This window comes from Clytia hemisphaerica, unplaced genomic scaffold (assembly GCF_902728285.1).
Source record: "Clytia hemisphaerica strain Z4C2 unplaced genomic scaffold, Clytia hemisphaerica genome assembly, whole genome shotgun sequence".
Classification (NCBI taxonomy): domain Eukaryota; kingdom Metazoa; phylum Cnidaria; class Hydrozoa; order Leptothecata; family Clytiidae; genus Clytia; species Clytia hemisphaerica.
This window is the reverse complement of record NW_027103417.1, coordinates 122,742-147,261: the sequence shown is the minus strand read 5'-3', so window position 1 is coordinate 147,261 and position 24,520 is coordinate 122,742. Positions and strand designations below refer to the sequence as shown.

The 24,520-nt window shown below is 34.2% G+C and overlaps 1 protein-coding gene across 1 annotated transcript in view; it reads right to left on the bottom strand.

Annotated features, from left to right (window-relative positions):
• Window positions 1-354: 354 nt before the first annotated feature.
• The window catches only part of LOC136797631 (uncharacterized), a 48,688-nt gene continuing 24,522 nt past the window's right edge, over window positions 355-24,520 (bottom strand). Inside the window, exons 4-7 of the mRNA XM_067054217.1 lie at window positions 22,042-22,161; window positions 2,853-3,220; window positions 1,934-2,037; window positions 355-1,004 (exon numbers count right to left, since the gene is read on the bottom strand). Coding sequence (XP_066910318.1) covers window positions 759-1,004; window positions 1,934-2,037; window positions 2,853-3,220; window positions 22,042-22,161 — 838 coding nt within the window. The 3' untranslated portion in view covers window positions 355-758. The remainder of the gene's footprint in view (window positions 1,005-1,933; window positions 2,038-2,852; window positions 3,221-22,041; window positions 22,162-24,520) is intronic.

The window sequence follows — 24,520 nt, the reverse complement described above, 5'->3', positions numbered from 1 at the left end:
TCCGAAGGACTTTTCTGTTTGCCTTGAAATTTAACAAACTTCTTAACCTAAGGTTGAACTACCACTGGTGTAAAAATGAAAGTTACAGCATAAGTAGAAAAAAAGCTCAATTTTTGCAATCGCAAATTTAACCGCTAAAAAACGCGAATTTTTCAACCAAAAATACATTCAAATATAGCGCTTTTAATTCTCTAAAACAAGCAAAAAAAATTTCCATAATTATATTTCACTATCAAAAGTTACAGGGATTCTTGTTTCCACTGCCAATTATATCTGGACAGACTTTAGTTTAGGTTTGAAAGCTGGAAAGCAAAAAAAAAGGTTCTCTAACCAACTGAGAGTCCTAACCAATGCCCCCTCCACATATTGGAGTGGAAATTCGGTCTCGTATCCTGACGTTAACAATGCAAAAAATAACATAAAATCCTGTTACTGATTACCACAATTCCAAATAAAATGAGATTTTAAAAATGTTCATTTCTTTAAATCTTTATTTGTAATATTAATCTTGTGTTTGTGTCCCCAAAGTGACAAATGTTTAAAATAGTTTTTTGCCAAACGGCGCGGCAATGGATCAAAAATTCAAAATGGTACCATCTTCACCAGGTGTGTCTAGATGGTTTCCAACGGTAACGATTCCAAACAAATCGCACCAAATCAAAGCTCCATTCCTTTCATTTTAAACCCATAAACACTTCTCTCCATCAAGAAGGTTTCAATGAAATCCCCTGCTCTCAATTCTCACTTTTCCGCGCTCATCAAATAGAGCTGACGCGACTATCATCACTATCGCATGCGGATGAGGTTGAAGCTCTTCGCTGTACAATCTCAATCATAAAAGAAGTGTCTTTTGCAGGTTTCGGTTTCCGATAAAAACTCCTGGTTTGTTGTTTATTACGTAATCCTATGCACCATCTTTTATTCAAATACATAGCTGAGTAGTAGACATTGAAAAAGTTTTCTGTTAACGTTTCTTCGAAGATACATTCCGCGCTATCAACATCCTGAAAAATGAAAAATTGAAAATCTCAAAAAAAGTTCTTTAAAATGAGCTCTTTGCAATCTAACAAGAGTCTTAAAATAACGCATATCTAAGGGGGCCCCATCTAAGGGCTGGTTTACATGGCAATCTCATACTGATTTTAACTTTTTGGTGTCGCTCATTTAAAATGGTAATCGCATTTCGGGAGAACTTTCGACCCTGTATTGAGATTTCGGTTATTTACAGAGAATGGAAATTACATTTTAAAAAGTCAAAATCAGCACGGTCTGTTCATGTAAAGTCCCGAGTGTTTTGGTGAGGTCTTGCAGCCTATTATGTTCAATGAATAAAGTCATCGCCGGTCATTTTCTTAGGTTTTTTTTCATATTTTTAAACCGATAAACACCTCATGGAATAAACCCATTACGCATTAGCAAGTTTACAACTTTGAAAAGAAAGCCTATTAAAAAAAGGGAACAAAATTTCCACGATGAGTGCAGTCTTTGTAACTTAATGTAATTAATTGAAGGAGGCAATTCATTTTGATTTTTGATACGATCAAGGAATTATGTAACACCAAAATTCTTAATTTAAAAATCTTGTTATTATAGAGATAAAATGTAAAGAGATTTGTGGGAAAAATCAGTTTTCACAAAACACCATCCCACACCACAAGGCTGAGGGTACCACAAAACCGTTTGAAGTCATAGGTGGTTTTGGACTAAGTCGACCTTATCAGAGGAAGAGATTTTTGATTGTAATTTAACATTGTCTTTTAACGAGCGTTGGACTCCTTCGCATGTTTCCGACGCACTTCCTCTATTATCTTAAATCCACCAGTGTGCAGCATTAGGATTGTATCACTGTACTTTCTTAATTAATTCCATCGATTTTTGTATATCATTGGATAAAGAAGGGCACTAAAATGCAAAAAAAAACAAAAATACTTACAGTGCCTCTCATTTGTCCTTGATCGTCAATCATAAGAAATAGCTCTGATTCCACACCCCATACTTTGACCAAATCTGCACCTACTGGTATCACGTCTATATCAACTTTAAAATAGAGAAAAAAAGAGAGATTAGAAGGTCATTATATGCAGAGCTATAAGGTGACAGTCAAAAATGGACGAAATCTATGATTTCGTGAACTTTGCTTTATAGAATGAATAATTTGGAGTTTGGAATTTTTAGTGATTTCTTTTTCGTAGTCTTAAAGCAAAGGTAGTTACAGGCAATACATTTTAGTAATTATTGGAGTATTTTGCTTTAAAAGAATGCAAGCTCATGGTAACGGTTCAAAAATTTTCCTTTTTTTTAGAAGAGGGTACTCAAAAGAAAGAATTTCAGAAAAAATGCTTTTGTTTCATAAAAGATTCAAGTGAAAATACTTGAAGTAAGATTGAGAAGGGTCCACTTAGAAGCTCCACAGTTCTTTCTGTAATGGCAGCAAGTAAACATTATGTCATAAGCATCAAGTGTTAAGGGAGTATGACAACATTTTAATGACAGATTGTCAAAGATCGTCTTATTTTTCTTTTATGCTATGCTTTTGAGTACATTGACTGTTCTTTTCCGTTGCATTGTGCGTGTTTCAAGGGGCTAGATTTCCGCTAGCAAGCATCTTGTTTCACAATACGAACGTTGAGAAATCATCGTTTTTATTTTGGAAAGAATTTATGTCAAATAAAATTCTTTTAATATCATTTTAGAGAACTTTGCCAAAAATCAGAGTCGCTAATTTAAAAATGATGACCCAAGACAAACTCCACAAAGATTTTTAACATATTATAACGAATTTACTACTCCAATTGACTTTTCACCAAAAAAATACTGAAAGAGAATACAGTAGAAAATGATAGGGGACTTACTGTAAGGGCTGTTTTTATCTTTGATCCCCATTATCTGTCCATTGGGCATTATTGCCAAATAGTATCCTGATTGGCTCTTAAAACGTCTCCTTCTTGCTGTTTTTGAATGTTTCATACAATAACACGAAGCTGAACATGGTTCCGCCGTAGCAACGTCCGCCATCTTGGAATCTTGGTATCCATGCGTGTTAAAGGAAGATGAACGCTCACAACAACGTGTTGCTTTACCAGGTTTCTCGTTTAACATGAACACTTTCCAGAATCCATCTTGATAATCATTTTCACCACCTTGATCGTGAAATCGCATCCCTGATTCGTATTCATGACAATGATCTATTAAATCATACATTGTAGCTGGTGTTGATCTCCTACGGGGTGAAGGATTGGAAAATAAATTCGTAACCGCTGCTTTCATTTTCTATTTTTGACCACGTTTCCAGATAAATTTTTTAATATGTTTTCTGGCAACCGCCTCTATCTGAAGTCCTTATTCAAATGACAAGTGTAGCTTCTCTCTCTATTTAATTTGAGACGAATTTTTGTGTTCGTTGATTGTATACTGTAAAAATACCTCAAAGTCAATTATCAAAACAAAGCGCAAAAACCACAAGTAATCAGTACAGACAATAGCGCAAAAAGAGACAAATATCTACTCATTAAGAAAAGTTATGATTTTGACATCTCATAATAAAGGTCCAAGAGGTAGACTGACATTTTCATTAGATTGACAGATTGTCAAAAAATTTGGTGATTCTTTTTTAAATGTGGACTGAAATGAAATGAAATGATATCATTATTCATTTTTAGAAATTTTTAAAAGGCTAAATAAAATGCTACTACGATATCATCTATGAATAAGGCACATATATTCAAATCAACGGTGTTTTTGTAGAATGATTTCTAGTGAATGTGCGCGAATCAGAAAATCACGACAATAAAACCCCGAACAAAAATATATCATTTAAAATCCGGTCAATTCTTTATATTAACCAAAAAAATCCTAAAAACTAACTACGTTAGTTTTAAAAGCTGCTCAAGACTGACTTATATATGGTAAAGATTTAATTTTCAAAAACTAGAGGTTTTTTCACCTTCACTCACTAACATAACATACTGAGGTCAAACATATCAGTATTTTTGGACACAGTCATTTTCCATCAAACTCTCTCACACCTCACATACTATACACATAAAAAGCGATTAGTTCATCAAAAAAAATTTATATCATGAGAGAAGCTCAGGTAATTTCAACGAAACTGTTGAGTAGTTAATGAGGCTTTCGTTTAAAACAAAAAAAAATCCAAAATAGAGTTTTATTGGCAATCTTCCAATAATTAAGGATCCAAAGAACATAAAATAGCCTGTATCAAGAAAAAGAAGAATATTGAATCAAACCAATTCTATCCGCTACAGGATACTCACGACATAAACGAGAGCCCATCAACGTTGGCAGAAAGATTCAAAACGAACTAAGCCAAAAGCTGAAACTAACAATCTAATCCTTTAGAGAAAGACCATCTTTAGACTATAGCAAAGATAAAAACTTCGGAAAAAAACATTTTTCAACAACAGTTATTCTTTTCATCTACTAAGGAACAGATTAGCAATGTAAGGAACTAAATTTTGATCTGAAAATCCACCAGGATAAGCTGGTGAAGAAAACCACCATTTTTTGACTTTAGCTCATCTATGAAAACCAGAAATCTTCTTTTATATAGTTTAATACTTTGTACAAAAAGTTTAAAGTCCTAGGATTGGCAAAAAAAGATTCAAACTCAACAACAGAGGAAAGCTTATGTTTAAAAAAGGTGTTAGTTCCTAGGACTAATCTTGTAGGTTGTAAAGACTAGTTGAAAATGTATATAGTAGGACTCTAACTAAAAAGGAAAGGAATTTCCCAAATCCAAAGCCAATCAACAATATAAAACACATCAACAATAAAACATTTAGAAAAGCCTAGTTGCTGCTTTGTTTTGAAAAGTCGTGTTCTAGACCAAAACCTCATCAAAAAATTCAAATTCATCCAAAAATACTTTTGAAAAGTCAAATGAAAAATAGGTACCATAATATTCAATTTCATAAAACATTGAAGACAGAAATTTTAAGCATACACAGCCATAAAGGTTTTCAAAACAAAACCTTCAAAGCTGAGTTTTAACCCTGCTAGCAAAATATACGGCTTCTATACAAGCAAATGCTGACGATGTCTCTCAATGATATAACACAACCCTCTTAATTGGCATCATGGTATTATAAAATGGTGTGTTGATCATATAATCTCATTAACGAATATTATGATCTCCCCCCTGTTTCTTTTAATTGATGTCAAATCATCAGGTGGCAAAGATTTCATTAATTGCACAGAAAATGTAAATTTGAAAAAAAAAAAAGACATTTTAAAATGCATCATAGAGTTTAAGGACAATATAAAAGTTTTTTGAAGTCATCCGAATTATCATAATAATATTAAAAGCGAATACTAAAGTTTCCCCAGTTAAAGATTTACCATTTCTCATGTTTTCCTAAGAACCATACAGTCAAATACTCAATGGTTAAGGAACTAGATAAAATTGCAGCTATCGGTCTGTATTTTGATGAACATTTTGTCAAAACATACAAAATAAAATGATCTTCCTTCCCCGACCAGAAATCAAAAACCTGAATGATGCCTCCGGATCATCAAAACGGTTTACAATTCAAATATTTTGATTTCTATCTTTTTATTTTCCTTCCGAGCTTTTAATATGTCTACGATTAGATATCCAATCCAGAGAAAAGGAAATTATCAACTTTTGATTTAACGTCGTAGAAGGGAAATCAAAAACTTCAGAATGTTCGGCTACACGTTTTTTTTCTCATAAGAACAAACTATAAGAACACAAGGCTTCAATGGCCGAAATGTTAAGATCAAGTTAAGAACATTTTAAGGCTTAGTGGACTCAAAAACACCCTATTTCTTAGGAAAATGGTCAAAAATAGTTCGCAAATTGGTCAAAATAAGAACATGTTAAGAACATCCGAAGGCTTCAAAAATTTGAATTTCCAATTAAAAAAAAAAACGTATATAAAGGAAAATATAGGCTGAAAAGAAGAAATTTCCTGATCTAAATGTATTCTTGAGGGATTGGAAATGAGTTAAACATAAACATTGGAGATTAACAATCTGTAAAATTCTTTGAAAACATTCCGATCGACCAATTTTATTAAGAAATCATCCATTCACCAAATCACTTTGCTGGCCGCTATGTATAAATTTTTTACCGGACAATACCACAGTTAACCATACCATCCTAAGCTTTCTAGTAAATACAACTTAAACTTAAGTTTGAGTTTATCGACCCAGTAATATTCATATTAGAAGTCTTTTGTGGCTTGGATCACACGATTTACGTTTGGCTTTCAACCAAGTTTGATTTTAAGTGAAACGTAAATCACACAATAAACTTCCAATACAACTTAAACTTGTATACGAATAACAACTAATCTTGTTGATTACAATGTGGAATACTTTGTATCTCGTCGTTCTTATCGAATATGTCCATCATCGAGCTACAGGTAACCTGAGATCAGATTGTGAATGTTTTCTGCACACCACGCTGAAGCTCTAAAGGGATGTGTGAAAACAAACAATCTGACGAATATGCAATCTCGAAATCGTAAGGACCGCGTTCGTCTAAAAGGACTGGGAATGACAACAAAGTTGCGCGATTGTGTTTATGAATAGGGCGCCGTATTAGTTTTTATTTTTTCCGGCGCACAACAAAATTCTTGTTGTAGAATTTTCCGCGGGAGGACTATTTTCCTCAGATGTATAATTTTCAAGTGCCTTTAGAGGTTTACCGTGCGCGTAAGAAAATTATGAACATCTGTTATCAGGTTAGCTACAGGCTAATAAGAGTGTGTATAACAAACAAACGTATAATGATGACACAATCAGCAAGTCATTGACAAATGAGTCACATTATCAGAAAGTTTGTTTTGAACTGGTGATGAATAACCTTATTGTTTTGCGAAATAAGAACGATGAGCTAAAATATTTGTTATCGAGAATTGCTAATTGGTCTAGTCGTTTAAAGTATGAAAAATATCCTAGTCCTAAAAGTTGAATTTGGACCTAAGTAAAACAAGAAGCCCGTAGGGCGTGAATGCCAAGCGACTCAAAAGTGAGCAAGGCGCCATTTCTTCTAAAATAAACTTGAATCGACAAAGCGCTACTTCATCAAAAACGGACATACAGCACAATGGGCAGCGACATGTTAAAATACCAAAAAGGACAGCAGGACTTCAAAATACTAGTCTTTATTAGTTTAAAATGTAACATCAAAGTTCTTGTAGACTGGAACTGTCAATCCAGGTAGAGACAATTTTGTTGTGGCATTATTATGTATCAAACTCATCAAATATTTTTTACTAAAGAAGCGGTTCAAATCAAAGAGGTAGACTTGACGACATTTTGATACCATTAACTTTTTAAGTATTGGAAATTATTACAAACCAAACCAAAACAAACACAAAAAAGGAAAGAAAAATATGGAATTAAAAGCTATTAGAAGGTATTGTATGGAATTTTTAATCGACTGGTCATTTTATGATAAAAGCTCACCGATTTGACCGCAATCATTTTAAAGAGAAATAAAATGGTTTACCAGATGGAATATTAAAAAATTCCATAGAAGTTTAACTATGAAGTAATCCCAGTAAAAGACATTTGGTGATTGGTGCAATGCTGAAGACATTAAGAAAAGGATAAAGGGTAAGGGTAATCCAGGGAAAAATGGTGGCACCCTCCCCTTTTTTCGGGTAGATATCGATCGAAAAAGGAGCCTTCGTGTCGTCTTTTGACTGCTGTCGTAGATTCACCTACTTAACGGCCTAAAATCGTAAATTTACGATCATTTATTTTTAAATTTATTTATGCACTTTTAAAACAGAAGATGACAGAAGCATTTTTTAAGAAAGTACTCAAATTATTAAAAGGTGATCAACCGACGAACCGCCAAATTTTTTGGCCCTGAAAGAAACCCTGTATCACTGATCCAATTGGACCAACTATTCATGATATTCATGACGTAATGTTTTCTACGGAAATACCCCGGTTTTCAGCGGTTTTAGCCAGTAGTGGCAACTTCAAACTAGACAAAAGTTGTATAAAGTTAGCCACTACTGGCATAAACCGGGGTCTTTCCGTAGAAAACATTACGTCATGAATATCATGAATACTTATCATTGAAACACCCTTTAATATCACTATCCACTTACTCTCTTCAATCTTAGTTCTAAGCTTTCAAGTACCGTTAGTTAATTTTTTAAAAAGGGACGTAAAATTCTGTATTTTAAAACCGGCATCCGGAAAACTCACCGGAACTCCATTTCGAACGGTATGTAATACACACTTTATATTGATTTGAGATTTAAAAACGAAAGTTCTTGAGAAAGTAAAGTATTTACTTACCCTAAATAATACGTTTTGGGTCTTTTACTATTCCGATTACGATAACTTGACATTTTGTATTTAAAATTTATAAAGTCCTGTACGTAAAGTAAAACAGTCTCTGTGGGCTCTCAAATCCAAAATGAATGTAAACTGGACGATCCCAGCTCTCAGCAATCACAATTAATCAGAATGAAGTGTAATTATCCCAATACCACTTAAGGAATGTGTGCTATTTTTCTTTCAACAATTTTCCTCTCTCTCTCTCTCCCTCCTATCTGTACAAATGTCTATACCAAATTAATATGAAATTTCTTCTTGTATAGTGTTATAGATACCTTTTTATATCATAAGGTTCGTTGCTAAGGGTTACTGAAGATGTCATAGAATGATAAGACTCCATTCAGACACTCAAAAAAAGACGTACTTTGATATAAGGATTAGATGACGTCACTGCTTCAAATGAAACTTAGGGCCAGAATATTGACAAATCAATGCATTGTCAATGATTTATCGTTGATACTATTTTTAATTGAGAAATCTTTTTCTTAATGGTATTGAATCATACGTAATCTAAGTTTTAAAAAATTTAAAGAAAAGAAAAAATTTCGACATGTAAAAAAGCTTTTGGACATTGATTTTAGCAAAGTAAGCAGCTTTTGATGATGATTCGAAAAAGGTGGCTTCATCAACGTCCGAAACTAAAATGTTCAATAGAACATTTCTCATTTTGCAATAATACTATTCCAGAATTTTTAACAATTGAAATCGACAGTAAGAATTGTATGCTAGTCCATATGTCCCAAATTAAAATACATTTTAAACTTAACAAGCTAGATGCTGAATGGACCTACCTGATGATGAAAGTTAGGTAGCAATGCGAGGAGAAAAAAATCAGTCAGAAAATATATCGTTTAGCGAAAATGCATAACGCAATAAATTCATCATTGATTGTTGATGGGGGGAGAGGGAAGGGTTGTAGGGAAAAATTAATAGAAAGTTCTGGTCGCAAAAATCAGTTTTATTGACAATTGAATCATGCTTGATGGTGAGCATTGTTATCAATAATGTTTTTGTGTGAAAAAACAACGAAATATAAGGAAAAAGTCCGATGAAAATCTGCAAAAACGGCGATTTCCGGGATATTTCCGGCATTTTCAGCCGCAATAGAATTTTTCTCAAAAATCGGACTAGGCCATGTTTTAGACATTGTTAATACGCATCTTTGTGCAAAAAATCAGAAAAAACTAATGATGAAATCTCGAGAAAATGCCAAAAAACCGGTTTTTCCGGCATATTTCCGGCATTTTCGGCCGGAAAAGTACGTTAATTGAAAATCAGGCTCTGTCATATTTTAGGTATTGCCATTTTGCATCAGTGTGCAAAATTTCATGAAAAAATATAAAGTACAGCTCGAGAAATTCAAGAAATACCGTTTTTCCGGCGAAAATAGGCTGTTCCGGCGATTTTTAGAAAATAGGCTGTTCCGGCTTCAAAAATCACTTTTATTGACAATTAAACCATGCTTGATGGTGGGCATTGCTACAAATAATGTTTTTGTGTGAAAAAACAACGAAATATAAGGAAAAAGTCCAATGAAAATCTGCAGAAACGGCGATTTCCGGGATATTTCCGGCATTTTCAGCCGGAATAGAATTTTTCTCAAAAATCGGACTAATCCATGTTTTAGGCATTGCTAATACGCATCTTTGTGCAAAAAAACAGAAAAAACTAATGATGAAATCTCCAGAAAATGCCAAAAAACCGGTTTTTCCGGCATATTTCCGGCATTTTCGGCCGTAAATGAATTTTTTTCGAAAATCGGGCTCCGTCACATTTTGGGCATTACCATTTTGCATCTTTGTGCCAAAAATTAGGAAAAACTAATGAGCCAATCCCGAGAAAAGCTAGTAACGAACGGACGAACGGACGAACAGAGGTTAATTTATAGGACCTACAGCCCACCGGGGTAGGTCCAAAAATGAAAATCAGAGTTTGGCCCTTGGTTCTTCGAACTCGAGCGACAAAACTCATGTCTTCGAATCATTTAGTCTGAATCACAGACCTCCACAAAACCGCAGAAAGTATATAAGGAGTACGAACCCGTTAGTAAATACCAGCAGCCTAAATCACTGAGAAATTCTAATAATAAAAAGTATCAATTAACAAGAGTCTATTCCTCTGGAAAAAAGTTTTAAAATATTACCTGCGATAAACAACAATGGCTTTGTTTCGATTAAATTGCCAAAAAGTCAACAACAGGCTTCGTTTTTATACCAAAAAAATCTTATCTCTGACACGTCGTGACAAAAAGCAATCAAGAAATGAAACTCTGTATAACATCGTTTGGAGGGGTGGTTAGTTAGTTTAAGTAGTAAACATTGAAAAAAGCACATTTTTCATCTAATTGTCAATTCCTTCTTAATTGATCGAGCGATATTAGTTAAGTAGTTTCGGAAATCTATCAACACTAATTTAGTTTGTTGATGTTATAAAACGAAGCGATAAGAATTTCTTCGATCTAAGCCCTAGCCAGGGAAATGATTTGTCCGATTTCAATTTCTTGTTTAAGACAATGATTTCTTTGAATTAAAAATTGCACTCCAAAATCTCAAAAAATTTTAACCTCAGAATAATAGAATTTTTATCCCCATTGGGTTTTCAATATAAAATTTTACCCCCACTGTGGGAAAAAGTTTCACCGGGGCTGCGAGACAGGGGTGTGAAGAACGAAACTTTTTGTTGGATAATAATGTTAAAAGTTCATGTTGTAGAGAGAGAACAATCGCTAATTCGACTCTCAATTACTGACTGGACAATTCAGTCTTAAGGCTGTGAAAATGTACACGGAATGGTCGAGAATTCGCACGCGGTGTTAAGGTTACCAGGGCTAGAAGGACCAACCTTTCTTGGAATGAATTCTCTCACTTGAAAGCAACCGCAAAAGAAAATCTAAAAATACTTTTAAACCTCTTTTCTCGTTGGCAGGTCAGCTTTTAGTACGTCAAAAGGAACAGAGTGCAATATTTTTAAGTGCGCCGAAGAGAAAAATGAGAGAAACAAAAATACAAGATAGATAAGAAAAATAAAAGCGCTTAGTATGAACGGAAGAACGTTATTGGCCTTAAAAAATCAAAACCTCTCGTAAAAGTCAATTTGATGACGTATGTTAACGACATATATGACGTAGCCGTTTCTGATTTATGAAAAATGATTGGTCATGATGAAGATATATCACGTTTTTAATGACAAATGATGCAGTGATAAAAGTTAAGATTGATTCGTCAAAATTATCATGTGCACAAATTAGAATGGATGAAAACTTGGCAAAATCACCAACTTTTTCTATTTGATTATGTTAGGAACTGGTTCACGCCTGATCAACACATGTGATCCAAAAAAAGCTGCTTGTCAGTGTCTTACAAGCTGGTTGGCAGTATAAACTACAGCGTAAGAAGGTACTAACGAGATGACTCCCTAGACCACTCAATACAGAGCCATCCTCTGTAAGGAGAAGCCATTAATCATCATGTTAGAAACTGCTATCATGAGATGTGTCGTTCGAAACTCTCACAAGCAAAGTCTTCAGCCCTTTTTTCTACTACTCAAACTTTAACCCTAGCACCAACTGTACATATAAAACATTAGATTTTTTATGTTTTTGCTTAAAATGATACTTGCTTTAGTCTTTTTGCTTTAGGTAACAAATAATTTCCATACTAGACAAGTATAGTTGAATGTAAACGAATTTGACATTTTACATAAATCTTGACAGTTATTTATTCATGCACCATCACTTTAAATGAATCGACCATCCCCCTTTCGCAAAACGGTTTTAGGTATGATAGTTACAGTTTCTGTACATTGCACAATACTTAATCTTTTGGATCGATTGAAATTTTAATGGCAATCAAAACCTCCATAATTGATTTGAGTTTCATTACATAAACATTCAGAAATTACAGTTGAACGCATCATCACGCCACTTGTGACGTTTTATATAGAAGAATGGTTTAAAGAGGTGGCAAGGGCGTTGAAGGGCGTTTAGAATTTGCTGATGCATTTCATACTTTCAACTGAAGTCTCGATAGTGAGGTTAAGTATCGAGGGATAAATCACGACGACGGACGAAATTTCTCTAGCCTTCATTCGCGCCACGGCACTTTTTTACATGCTGATCGGAAAGCAACCTAGACTTATCCCGTGCATTCTATCCGCTATGCTTATAGAACGGAAAATCAAGCGGAAAATCAAGCGGAAATTCGCTCTGGAAGCAAAGTTGATTTCATTGCGGGGTAAGTCTAGCTTGCTTTGAATGAAGGCTAGAGAAAATTCCTCCGTCGTCGTGTTTTATCTATAGATACTTAACCTCACCAATAAGTTATATTGTTCGCATTACTGAAAAATTCTTTTGATAAAGCTTCAAAGCTGAAGGAACTGTTGTTTTTTGAATTTAAGATTCTAGAAGTAAAGCTTCGAATTATAAGAGAGTGAATTATTAGGCATATCAAATTTTAGGATAAGACAAACACAATATCAGGTATCGCTTTTCTCTTTGTGATGTCATGACAGAATAATCAGCTTTGATAGTTTTCAAAAACGATATTGGTGTTAATCTAAAGTGATCCCAAAAAAAGGAAGGAAAAAGGTAGGCGATTTACATTAAAATCCTTCATTGATTCTCAAGTCCGATTTACAAATACACTAAACTATACTAAACTTTTTTTAAGAACGTGAGAATGATTTTTACCCCGAAATCTAAGAACAAGTTAAGAACAATCTGCGCCTCAAATTCAAATAAACGATTCTAAAAAATTTGTATATTAAGCCCTTTCTATAAAAAGCAAGATGTTCTAAGAGTATGAAGTCTGAATATTTTGATCAAACAAGAGAAACTGAGGTCCTTGCAAATTTTTTTACAAGCTCTAATAAAAAAAATACAAACGACCTTTATATCCTTGTTGATTTAAATCGTGCTCCTTGGTGAAATGAAAAGAAGGATTTAAGAAAAGCCGGAAGAAAAACATCAATCCAAAGATTTCGCTTTGAAAATGTTTAGTAAGTGCTTAAGGGACATGCCATAAGAAGACTTAAAGATTTAACGTTTGAAAGCTTAAAAGAAATGTATGGTAAGATGGGATGAGATTTAAAATGAAGTGAGTAAAAACAAAACAACATGCTTCGGGAAAGGTATCTTTCCTATGTTTGAGCCAAAACCAAGGAAAATAGCACAGATTTCTGTAAAGCAACAATATTTTTTTCGATATTCACTTTATTTGCTTGGAAAAGCCTAACGCACTCTATCTAGCCCTTCGGGCTTTACAGAAATCTGTGGAAAATAGATTCCAGAATCCTGTTACCGCTGTCAAAAGGAATTCCTCTTCAAGTCAGACAGCATACAAACTTTAGCCTTGGTTCTTAAAATTCATTCTTCGGTTACGCTCTATATGTTGTTGTAAAAAAGCGTACATTAGATTTTGAAGAGTCCGAAGAAGAGAAGGCGGGTACAAAATCTAATGGATCTAATGGACACAACATCATTAAAAGCGCAACCAAGTAACCGCATATAGAATTAATTGAAACATAATAAACCAGTAACTATAACTCTGCCGATACAACGACCAAAAATTGCTAAACATTTAAAAAGGGATTTCCTATCTCCAGCCTACAATAATCTGTTGAAATTTCACAAACCATTTCCGTTGAAGTGTGGTGTAATTAAAATGCGATTGTTGAAAAGTGAAGAGATTTTAATCAGTAATAAGATGTCTAGCCTCACCACCGCAAATGGACACAGTCAGGAGGATTTTGTTTTCTTTGGTGTCAGATAGGGCTTCCGCTGACCACACTAAAAAGTGCCGTTAATGTAATATATGAATTTGCGCCAGAGGATTGTCAAGCAAGTTTGCCGACACCAACATATATAGAATTAAGAATTTATGAATTCAGATTTTAGTGCCCCTGCTGGTTTGACCTGTAAAAAACTGCCTTGTGAATTGAGATTTTCCTTAAAATACTTTGTCTACTTAGTGTCATCCCAGCCGGCACACAACGTCGTTTTTCTAATATATTCACAACGTCCATATAACGTTGAATTAACGTCGAAACAACGTTGTGTGTCAGCTGGGATGTTAAGTTTCTCAAGATGACGGAGGAAATCAGACGAATTCCCTTGAATCAGTCATCCACGTGATTTACAAATAAATGAAGACCTGTGCTCTCAACTTTACCCCCGTGTATCCCAGACTTTAGTACTTTAGTTTAGTATCTTTACGCCAGAGAATACCCTGGTGTTGCCTCAGGTCAGTTTCCCCTCTAAGGAGCGCTATTAGTACGCGTGAAAAAGCCGATAATACACAGGGAACGAGGTTGTTGTTACTCTCTCCTATGAACAGAGAAGTGAAAAAACAAACAAGAACTATGGCATGCAATTTTAGGTATGTCAATAATTTACAGAGTATACATAGATCGCGGCTGAAATAAAGAAACTCAAAAAGTGGGTGGGTAACAGAGTTTTTAACAGAGCGGTTTTAATAACAGACAACTATTTAACCAAATGCCTCTTAAATATACCCTTTTTGATATGAACATATACCGCCATTTTGTATTTAAAAATGCCGTTGCAATTGAGTCAATATCTTATTATAAAACAGCAGTCCGCAATAGAAAGAGCCATCCACGGTATCAAATAGTTCGGTCCTTTTCAGCTGACCAAGAACCCATTTAATTTGTTTATTCGACTGCTGATGACAAACATTGATTTTTCGATGAGAATTATGTAAGATTTAGCAAAGCTAGCCATATGTGTATTATTCGTCACAAGGCTTCTTTTAGCGTTGTTTGAAAAGCTTTATAGCATAATCTAGTACGTTAGGTAGCATGTTTCGCACCGTCAAATGCATTCATTCATTCATTCATTCATTCATTCATTCATTCATTCATTCATTCATTCATTCATTCATTCATTCATTCATTCATTCATTCATTCATTCATTCATTCATTCATTCATTCATGTTACCACCTACGAGATGGGTTAGTCGGTAAGAAAATCTGGCCTAAAACTGATAATTATCAACCGACATATGTTAATAATCATAAAAAGCTGAGCATAGAGCTACTTCCAAAAAATTTAAAGGCTTCAGTGAAATATTTATGAGTAACCACGTTTTTCTTGAAAGCGTCTGATAATCTGTCATCACTATGAAAGGAATCAAGTGATTAAAGGGGCGGTCCTTACGGTCTGACGAAAAGTAATCGAACACCTAACCCTACTAACACTGTCTTATCGAAAACTTTCTTCTTTAGGGCGGTAAGGTGACATCATAATCAAGAAAATTCAATATTCTTTGTAAGTTTTATCAAGAATCATTTGGTAACCAAAACCTTTTCTTTTCGGAAATCATTGAAAAACAACTCTATATGTTAAGGGTCTCCTTTGATGATACCCATTAGATGGTGAAATTATGAGTTTTTTTCCATTTCAATGAATTAAGTCAAAAATTAATCCAGTGTGATTGGGAGGAATTCGAAATTTCATCATCATCAAGTGATATATTCCCTTTTCTCTCAGATTATAACGTTTTGCGACTTTCATAATGGCGGAATTTATGAAGTAATATAATTTTCTTCGTCACGACTTTTAAAAATCTAGCTTTTTAGCAGAAAAGTGAAGGCAGATCTGGATAGAATTTACTAACAAGGAAGTCAAGTGACACCATAACACAAAGCCCTTCAAATGTGCCAGGCCAATATTATCAGCTAATGGAAAAGATAATGCTGTCAAAGATCTACTGCAAAAATAGACAACTTTTTATTATCCAATTCTCCTGTTCCTAGTTTTTCCGTTTAGTTTTTGCTCAATTTAAGGCGAAAATATCCCAAAGAAACGACAGGGAACAAAGCATATGGCAAACATTTAATAGTGGGAAGAAGGCAAGGATTTTAACATCTCATGCTTCTACAGTTTCACTTAAACGCTAAGCCCAATGTTCTTGATGACTCACACAAAAATAATAAAACATATAGTCTTATAACCTGATCTCGAAATTTCTCCTTATTTTTTCTTCCACAAACATAAAAAAGGATTGTCTGAACTGATTGTCTAATTCATCAATCAAACAAACGGTTCAAATTACACCACAGTGTAAGGTCATCCGTTGCTTAATCAAGCTGAATCAAGTCCATCTCATATGTTTAATTAAAACTTAGTACAGTTGCCTTACATTACATTACAGTTCTCATATTCTTATTAAGATTATTAAGAGACAAAAGAGACTCAGGCTTTTCTTCGAATTAGAGAAAAATTGGAAACATGAAAAAGATTGTATACGACTTTCCAGCGGAGAGGACCAATTTCTTTGCTCGAATTACAGAAAAATCGAACTATATTGACACAAGTTTCGTGTCAGAGTGAGTGAGTGAGTTAGTGGAATGTATGAGAAAAAGGTACACCTAGTGTCATCTAATTATACAGCTTACCCCGAGCTTACCCTTAAACCGAAAATTTCTTGTTTAAATAAATGAAAATGAAGAAGCTTTTGATGAGTTTGATATGAACAAAACCCAATAAAGTGCAGATAAAACACCACAAAGTCTACAAAGCCTCTGTTTATTCCACCCATTTTCCTCAGATGATGTATCAGTTGTCGAGCACTACATTAGTGTAGCAAAAAATTCAAAACTTACTTACTTACTATATATGCAAAATACAGTAGAATTTATCTCACCTTTTTAGTTCCATCTCCATAATATCTCATCTAAAAGGTTTGCAAAATATCGAGAAAAAAATTTCAAACGGTCTTCATTCACATCACCGTTCTAAAACAGCGAAAACAAATCATATCTTCAAATAAAATCAAAAAACACATTTCTTTATCAATTAGACGAGCAAAACAAAATTAAACCCCAGACCTCCTCCCTTTATATCTCTCTCTCACTCTCTTCTGATATCTTTATCACTTTAATCACCGTTACTTTTCAAACTTTATCTGTAAATCCAATCAAAAAACGGGTTTTTAATAAAAACGTCTCTTGGCGATCGGTTCTTATCCTTTCAAACATCCAAGAAAATTGACATGACCCCCTGATCGTAATTTACTGTGGCAGTGTTGAGTCTCACATATCATTGAAAATACGGGGGTAACACAGTTTGAAATTCCCTCTAAATCTTGCCTTTATTTGGACGATTTTTGAGTGTATTTTTAACCTTTTCAACTTTAAATCTCCACCCCTCGAAACAAATCATGGTTCGCATTCAAGGTACGGTGGCAAAAGTTCTAAAAGTTAAACTAGCTAGCAAGCTATGAAAAATAAAATATGTCTTATTGAAAAAACTTTCCCGTTATAAAAAAATCCTTATAAGCGATTCCCAGTCTATGACAAAGTTGATAACGAACACAACAGTCTAGACAAATTTGACGGATTAGCGTAAAGTAATGAAGGGATTTCAAGAAAATCGCATGTTTTGTATACGTTTTACTGTTATCAAAAAATGAGATCACATGCAAATCGTTAAGTAATCAGAAAGTGATTTACTCTTTAAATTCGAATTCGAAATTATCATTCGAGAAGTATATCGAAGTAAAGATTTCGTTAAAATTCTTGAGGTAGCCTGAACTAAGTGGTATGGTTATGCTCAAGTCAAAGGGTGGAAACAAATACTGCGGGCTCTCACTAATTCGAACTTCTATTACTCGAATTTTTCTATAATTCGAATCAATCATTAGTGTCCCGTAAAGGGGGGACGTAAAATATTCTCTCTGTAACTGATATAGAGTGGACTTCCCGTTCGAATTCGAATTACCGAACGTTAACTGTGTAAAAAAACCGAAAAACCCTTACACCTTTTAAAACTAACATCCTGGACCTATAAGGTTGGTAGATATGTAGCATAACAAATTACGTAGCTATTACAGTTGCCTCTCTCTCTAACTCTCTAACTCGATTTTTAAGGGACTCAGACTTTTCTTCGAATTAGAGAATGATTATACGACTTTCCAGTTGAGAGGACCAATCTTTTGTTCGAATTACAGAAAGAATGGAATTATAGGTTTTCGAATTGGAGAGAATGTACTGTATGTCAGTCAGAAATGCAAAGTTGCAAGCTACCATGTGTAAACAATCTGATCGCACCGCGTGAGAATTTTATCAAACCTTGTACAATCTTGCAAATTAGGTTAGAAGCTTTTGAGCTTACGACGATACATCAATTCTAACGGTGAGGAAGTGACACTTTGTAGAAAATTGGAATTGGATTCCAGGGCCTCTGAATCCATCAATTTTCATTCTTGTATAAAAATATTTCGCCTCCTTAGTAATTCTATCGAGAGTGTTAAACCGAGTAGCACTTTTTCGTTATTCCGTACTATGCAGCTTGAAGAAAAAAGTTTGGATTTGTAGTTTCAACTTGACAATAAGTCCATCGTAGAGGTAGCAAGTTTTAGTCTACAAGACAAATTAGTCTGTTTTACAATGATCTTTAATCAAGACATGACCATCCCCTCTAATCCTTAATCTATACTAACATACTTAAAAAAGACCTCCAAAAGGTCTTATCGAGGTATTTTGTATGTTGCGATTTCAAACACAAGGTCATGAACTCACGAGAGAGCTCGCGTTTGGCGACAGGACTTCAAAATGTGATCCATTAACTAAACAAAGGAGGGCAATTGATAGACAAAATATGAGACATGAAAATTGATAGATTTTTGCACCAGGCTTTACCAACCCCCTTAACACGCAATGTGGATTAAACATAAGCCCTTTAAAAATATCTACTGTATCGGACTATTTTCATTTTACTGAGGGTTTAAACATGACCTATTGCAGATAATCTGAGAAAAAAAAGTTTGGTACAGTCTAAATGTTTTGATTGACGTTTTTTAATATGTTACATAGACGAATTTAATTTGATACCTTCAAAAGATTATAAAACCTCAGTCTGTGATAGACCTCTAACGTGATTTACGACTTCAAAAGGGAGGGCTGTGTCAGGCAGGCCTTGGAAAAGTTATGATATAACTTCAAAATATCAACATCCTCACCATCACCAATTTGAGATTTAACCAATATCGATACAGTGGGTAAAACCTAAGCAAACTACTAGGCAAACTACGAATCTCCCATTTCAAGGTCTAAATGAATCATGGATATAAGGACTGACTGCGCCCCCGTAACGGCTTCCCGCTGGTAAGAAATCTCGTACCCTGAGGCACTTGCACCACTTTTTGTTGATTTTACTGATAATTAATCAATTAAACAGAAAGTGTTTATCAAAGCGAAGTGGACCTGATTACTCATGATTCCTTTGCACCATGAAACGGCCTATGGGTGAAAGTCAAAATGCTGTTATCAGAGTTAAAGTTTTCTAAAAACAAATGTTGGTATCCTAAGAAAAAGCGTTGTCTAGCAAGGCGAAATATTTCTCTAGATATTTAAGTAAGATATAAATTTCGAAATTTCAAAACTATCAGTAGAAAACTTGCACGAAATGAGTAATAGTAATATCTATTGCGAAATAAATCGCATACCTCTCGATGATTTCTGATAGACACGAAGATAGATAATGAAACACAAAGGAGACTAAAAATAATCTAGCATGACGTAGTAAGAGTGATAAGGTGATCTGGTATAATTAACAAACTCTTTAAAAAAAAATAAAGTTAATTAAAATAACATAAACAAAGAGTGAGCCCTGGATTAGCAAAGGTGGCGTCGCCAATATGCGATTTTGGTAATCTCCAAGACTTTAGATTTTAGTCAGAATGATGAATTGAGATATCAATGGTTTTTGTTTCCATCGGTCATCAGTTTTTGATTTTGTGATTGCATATCGATTGATTTCTTTAAACTTATTATTCACGATTCACCAGCTTAAAGCAATCTAATACCGAGACTACACTCAATTATTATCTACAGCTCCCCACACCTTTTCAATACAGTTTGGGTGAAGAAACAGACTGACTTTCCTAAGCTGAAAGCAGTAAGTTTAAACAATCTTGGCAGTCCAAGGCCACTTTAAGGAGCCTCTTCCTTAAAACAGGTATTGCTATTTTCTAAAACCTTCAGTTTCTGTTAACTACACCACAACATGTAAAAAACCAAACTAGAAAACAAATTCTTTAAGGCATTACAAAACCCGTGTCAAACGAGAATAATCATATCCCTTTATTCCTAAAAATTCATATCCTGTATCAAACTTCAAATAAAGGTTTAAAACATACAGAACATTGGAAAAGGGTATGTAAAGGCCTGTCTGTACCTTTACGAAACAGGATATATCTTTCGCAAATCACCAAATGGGTTTTTCGCACTATTTGATAACGGTCTTAACATTATTTGTTCCTTTTCCATCCCTAAGTCACTTAGCTGGTGTACATAAAGACCCTCTTAAGCCGGAAAGGACTTTTAGGAAAACATTTTGACGTATGGCTTGACAAGGCTTTGTATATGGACGAAGACTTTTAGAATGCATGCAAATTCCCGTTGCTCTGCCAATGCAATTGAGCTTGTTATTTAAAAAGATTATCAAAATCATGAGATAAAATGCCATGCAATGGCGACAGGTCCATAAAATGATTTTTTCTATTAGAGCAAGAAATCTCTGGGGCTGAATCGAACTCAATTGGTTCTAAAATATATAGCGCTTGGCTCTAAAAGCCCTCTGTCACGTGCGAAGTAGAGCTTGAAATTTTTCTTCCAAATGGCGGGTTATTTTTTCAAAAAAACCTAACAGCTAAGTACCCAATTCTGGACCATATTCTAGACTAGATTTATTGTTCATATTACAAGCGACATGTTACTGTTAAATTACTGTTAAATTACCATTTTGATAATCGCATTGGTGCCTCCAAATTAGATTTAGGGAATTATCAACAAAAATTACTACAGCAACGCTATCAGTATAAAAATAATTCATCTTAGAAATTAACTAAAAATTTGACATTTTGACAATTTGTTTTAGTCAGTGATAATTAATGAGGAGATTTTCTAGGGTCTAAGTCTCAAACGTAACGCCTTAACCTGGTTAAGAATACATTCACGTGAGGCGAGCAATAAATATCAAAAAATTAGATTTTTGTTTTGTCGTTTGTAAAGAGATTTATGGATATTCATGATAATAAGATTCTGATAGACATACATCATCGATTCGGAAAACCAACGAAAAGAAAATATCAAAAAAAGTATTAAAGCAAAATTAATACCTAAATTCCGAAAGAAATAATTTTTTTGTTTTTTGGATTTTTTAGCCAGGTAAGTGGCATTGTTCTTTGTAAAGAGATTTCTTAATTTAACCAGTGTTTCATTAAAAAATTCAAGAAATTAAGTATTTGGATAAAGAATAGCTCAAACTAGGCCCTTAGTTCCCTTTTTATGATTCTGATAGCGCTCACAAAAGGTTATTGTAGTACTAGTACGCATATCAGTAAAATCAGAAAGTGATGCATGTGGCCTTGAGTAGGAGATTGGAATATTTTCACTTCACCACACACCATTTACTGATTTGAAACCTTCTAAACAATTTATTCCCACCGGTCTTCAGTTTTGGACTTAATTTTTTACCCTTTTGATTTTCATAAATAATATTCCCAAACCTTTTTTACATTTTTGCCAAGTCTGTGCACATGATTTTTTAAATTTTTCCATGTCAGTCGAACTCCGAGAATCAGACACTTCTAATTAGCTGATAAAGGTATTTCCACTAAATAGATTCGAAGCAACGTATATCCGAAGATTTCGAAAATAATAAACGAGCATACCTTTTGTGTCGGATTTTGAATTTCTTGATGATATCCATTTTCTTTAGTTTGATCAAATGTATAAATGTTTCTTTTCCACAATGTGTTGTTATGCCAACCAAATTTTCTTTCTTATTTTGTCTGTAGAGATATAAAAAAAACAAAAATTTGGTTACTTAAAAATAAAATGCTAAACCTCGGAATATTGAGAATCTTTCACACAGCTCTTAGCCAAAGTGTAGGATCTAGTCTGTTTGAAACCATCCAGTCAGGTTTCGAAAGCAAAAAAACTAGTCTTTCCACAAGTTTTGAGATTGTCTCTTCACAGATTTTACCAGAATTGAAAACAAGAAGATGAAAAAATGATGATTAATACCATCTTGAATAGAAATATAAAAGTTAATATTGATTGAGAAATGCACACAATTCGTCATGGCAGATATATCAAAAGAAAGCGATTTACGTCCAGCATGTGCCTGTATGGAAACCTGCTTTTTCATGCAAGCCGCGTAAAAAATAAATATTTGGAAAGTGAAATTTGTAAAATTCACTTTCAAGCGATTTTAATGAAAAGAAAAGAAAACTGAATAAAAGATCACCAAGGAATATAAAAGGGGGATTCCGAGAATCTGGCGCTGACCGGTATTCCGGTACTGTGCTTGTCGGAGGAATTTTGACCTATACGAGACCGGTATTAGAGAAACTTCTGGCCAGAACGCCGGTATTTATTTGTACCCTCGGAAGCCCCCTTCTCCCCTTGAAATATCGAATGTTGAAAAATTTAAACTATGCCGACAAATCCCCTTACCAGCCCAACCACACCCAAGTTGATTGTTTTCATCTATATAACCCAAAAAGTGATAAAAGCTGAAGCCGCATCGTATTAATAAGTACCTAAAATTTGAAAAAGGTAACAGTCCAGTATCCCATACTCTTCGGGTTTTTTTCAATTCTAAAAATGTCGACTTATTTTACCTCGCGAGGAATCATTTCATCCACGTAAAAATTTGTGAAGTTCTAGAAAAAATTGAGAATTATGATCCACTTCCCTCTTTTCCTTCTTCCTTTTTGAAAAACCTGAAAATCTTCACAATTTCATGAAAAGAAATATTCAGATTATTACAAATCTATTTTCTTTTTCAAATATTTCTATTTGTTATCCCAGGTTATCAAAAAATAATTACTGTATTTTTCAGTTTTTCAACTACAATCTTCAATTTCCCTCATCTTCAAAAGAGATGAAAATCTTCATGTCTAGTCTTTTCATAATATTAATTTAAATTTCATTTCAATTTCAATCTCTTCGGATCTTTACAAGCTAGTGCTATTCCAAAAAGAATCACAGACCAAAACAAAACTACAATGAAAAGGAGGATAATACGCTAACTAAATAAAAGTAAAACTGTCTTATTTGAAAAGCTCACTAAAATTCCACCCATGGGGCTAAACTAGGTCACAGTGTGGATGTAAACCACACTAAAAACGACCGCTTTCCATCACGCATCACGCTCGCGAAAGAGCGCGCGCACATTATTAACGCCTACATGTCATCTCCAGTACATTTTAGATTTTACATTGAAAACAGATTACAATTATTCAATTCCGAATAAAAGCCATTCAGGGAAAAAAAAGAGAAACACCTGGGTAATCTAGTAAAAAAAACCGAAAGTAAATGGTAGACAAAGTAATGAGTAAAGGCAAAACGACCGCTTTCCATCACGCATCACGCTCGCGAAAGAGCGCGCGCACATTATTAACGCCTACATGTCATCTCCAGTACATTTTAGATTTTACATTGAAAACAGATTACAATTATTCAATTCCGAATAAAAGCCATTCAGGGAAAAAAAAGAGAAACACCTGGGTAATCTAGTAAAAAAAAACGAAAGTAAATGGTAGACAAAGTAATGAGTAAAGGCAAAACGAGATTAGCGTACCACTGAAAGAAACCCCCTCCGGCGGTCGAAAACGCCAAACAATAACAGCAATTTAAGAGCAATGCTTAGCCTAGGATGGTCGATTTTAGGGTCAACTAAGTAAAAGCAGGGGATTAAACCACTACCTCAGTTTTACCGTAGAAATAAGAACAAGATAAGATAAATTTTAGGCTCAAAGTGCCAAAAGATAAGAACAGCTGAGTTCCATAAAATATTCAGTTTTTATAAAAAGAGTGTTCCACAACTTCTAAGGTATTCGCAACTGATCAGATTCTAATACACCTTTCAGTATCCGAATTATCACGAAACGAAACTTAAGCTCATACATTGTCGCCTTCATCTGAAAAACGTCCACACAGTATTTCCGAAAATATCATCAAAAATTTCAATATAATTCACGCACTAATGACAAAAAAAGTTAGAAAAACAACTTGAGAAGCAACTTGATGATAACCAGAAAAACATAGCGAATGAAATGACGTCATACGGCAATATACCAAAAATAATACCACAATTTAAAAATAGTCAGGAAATGAAAGAGGTTGTCCGTTACACGTTGGCGA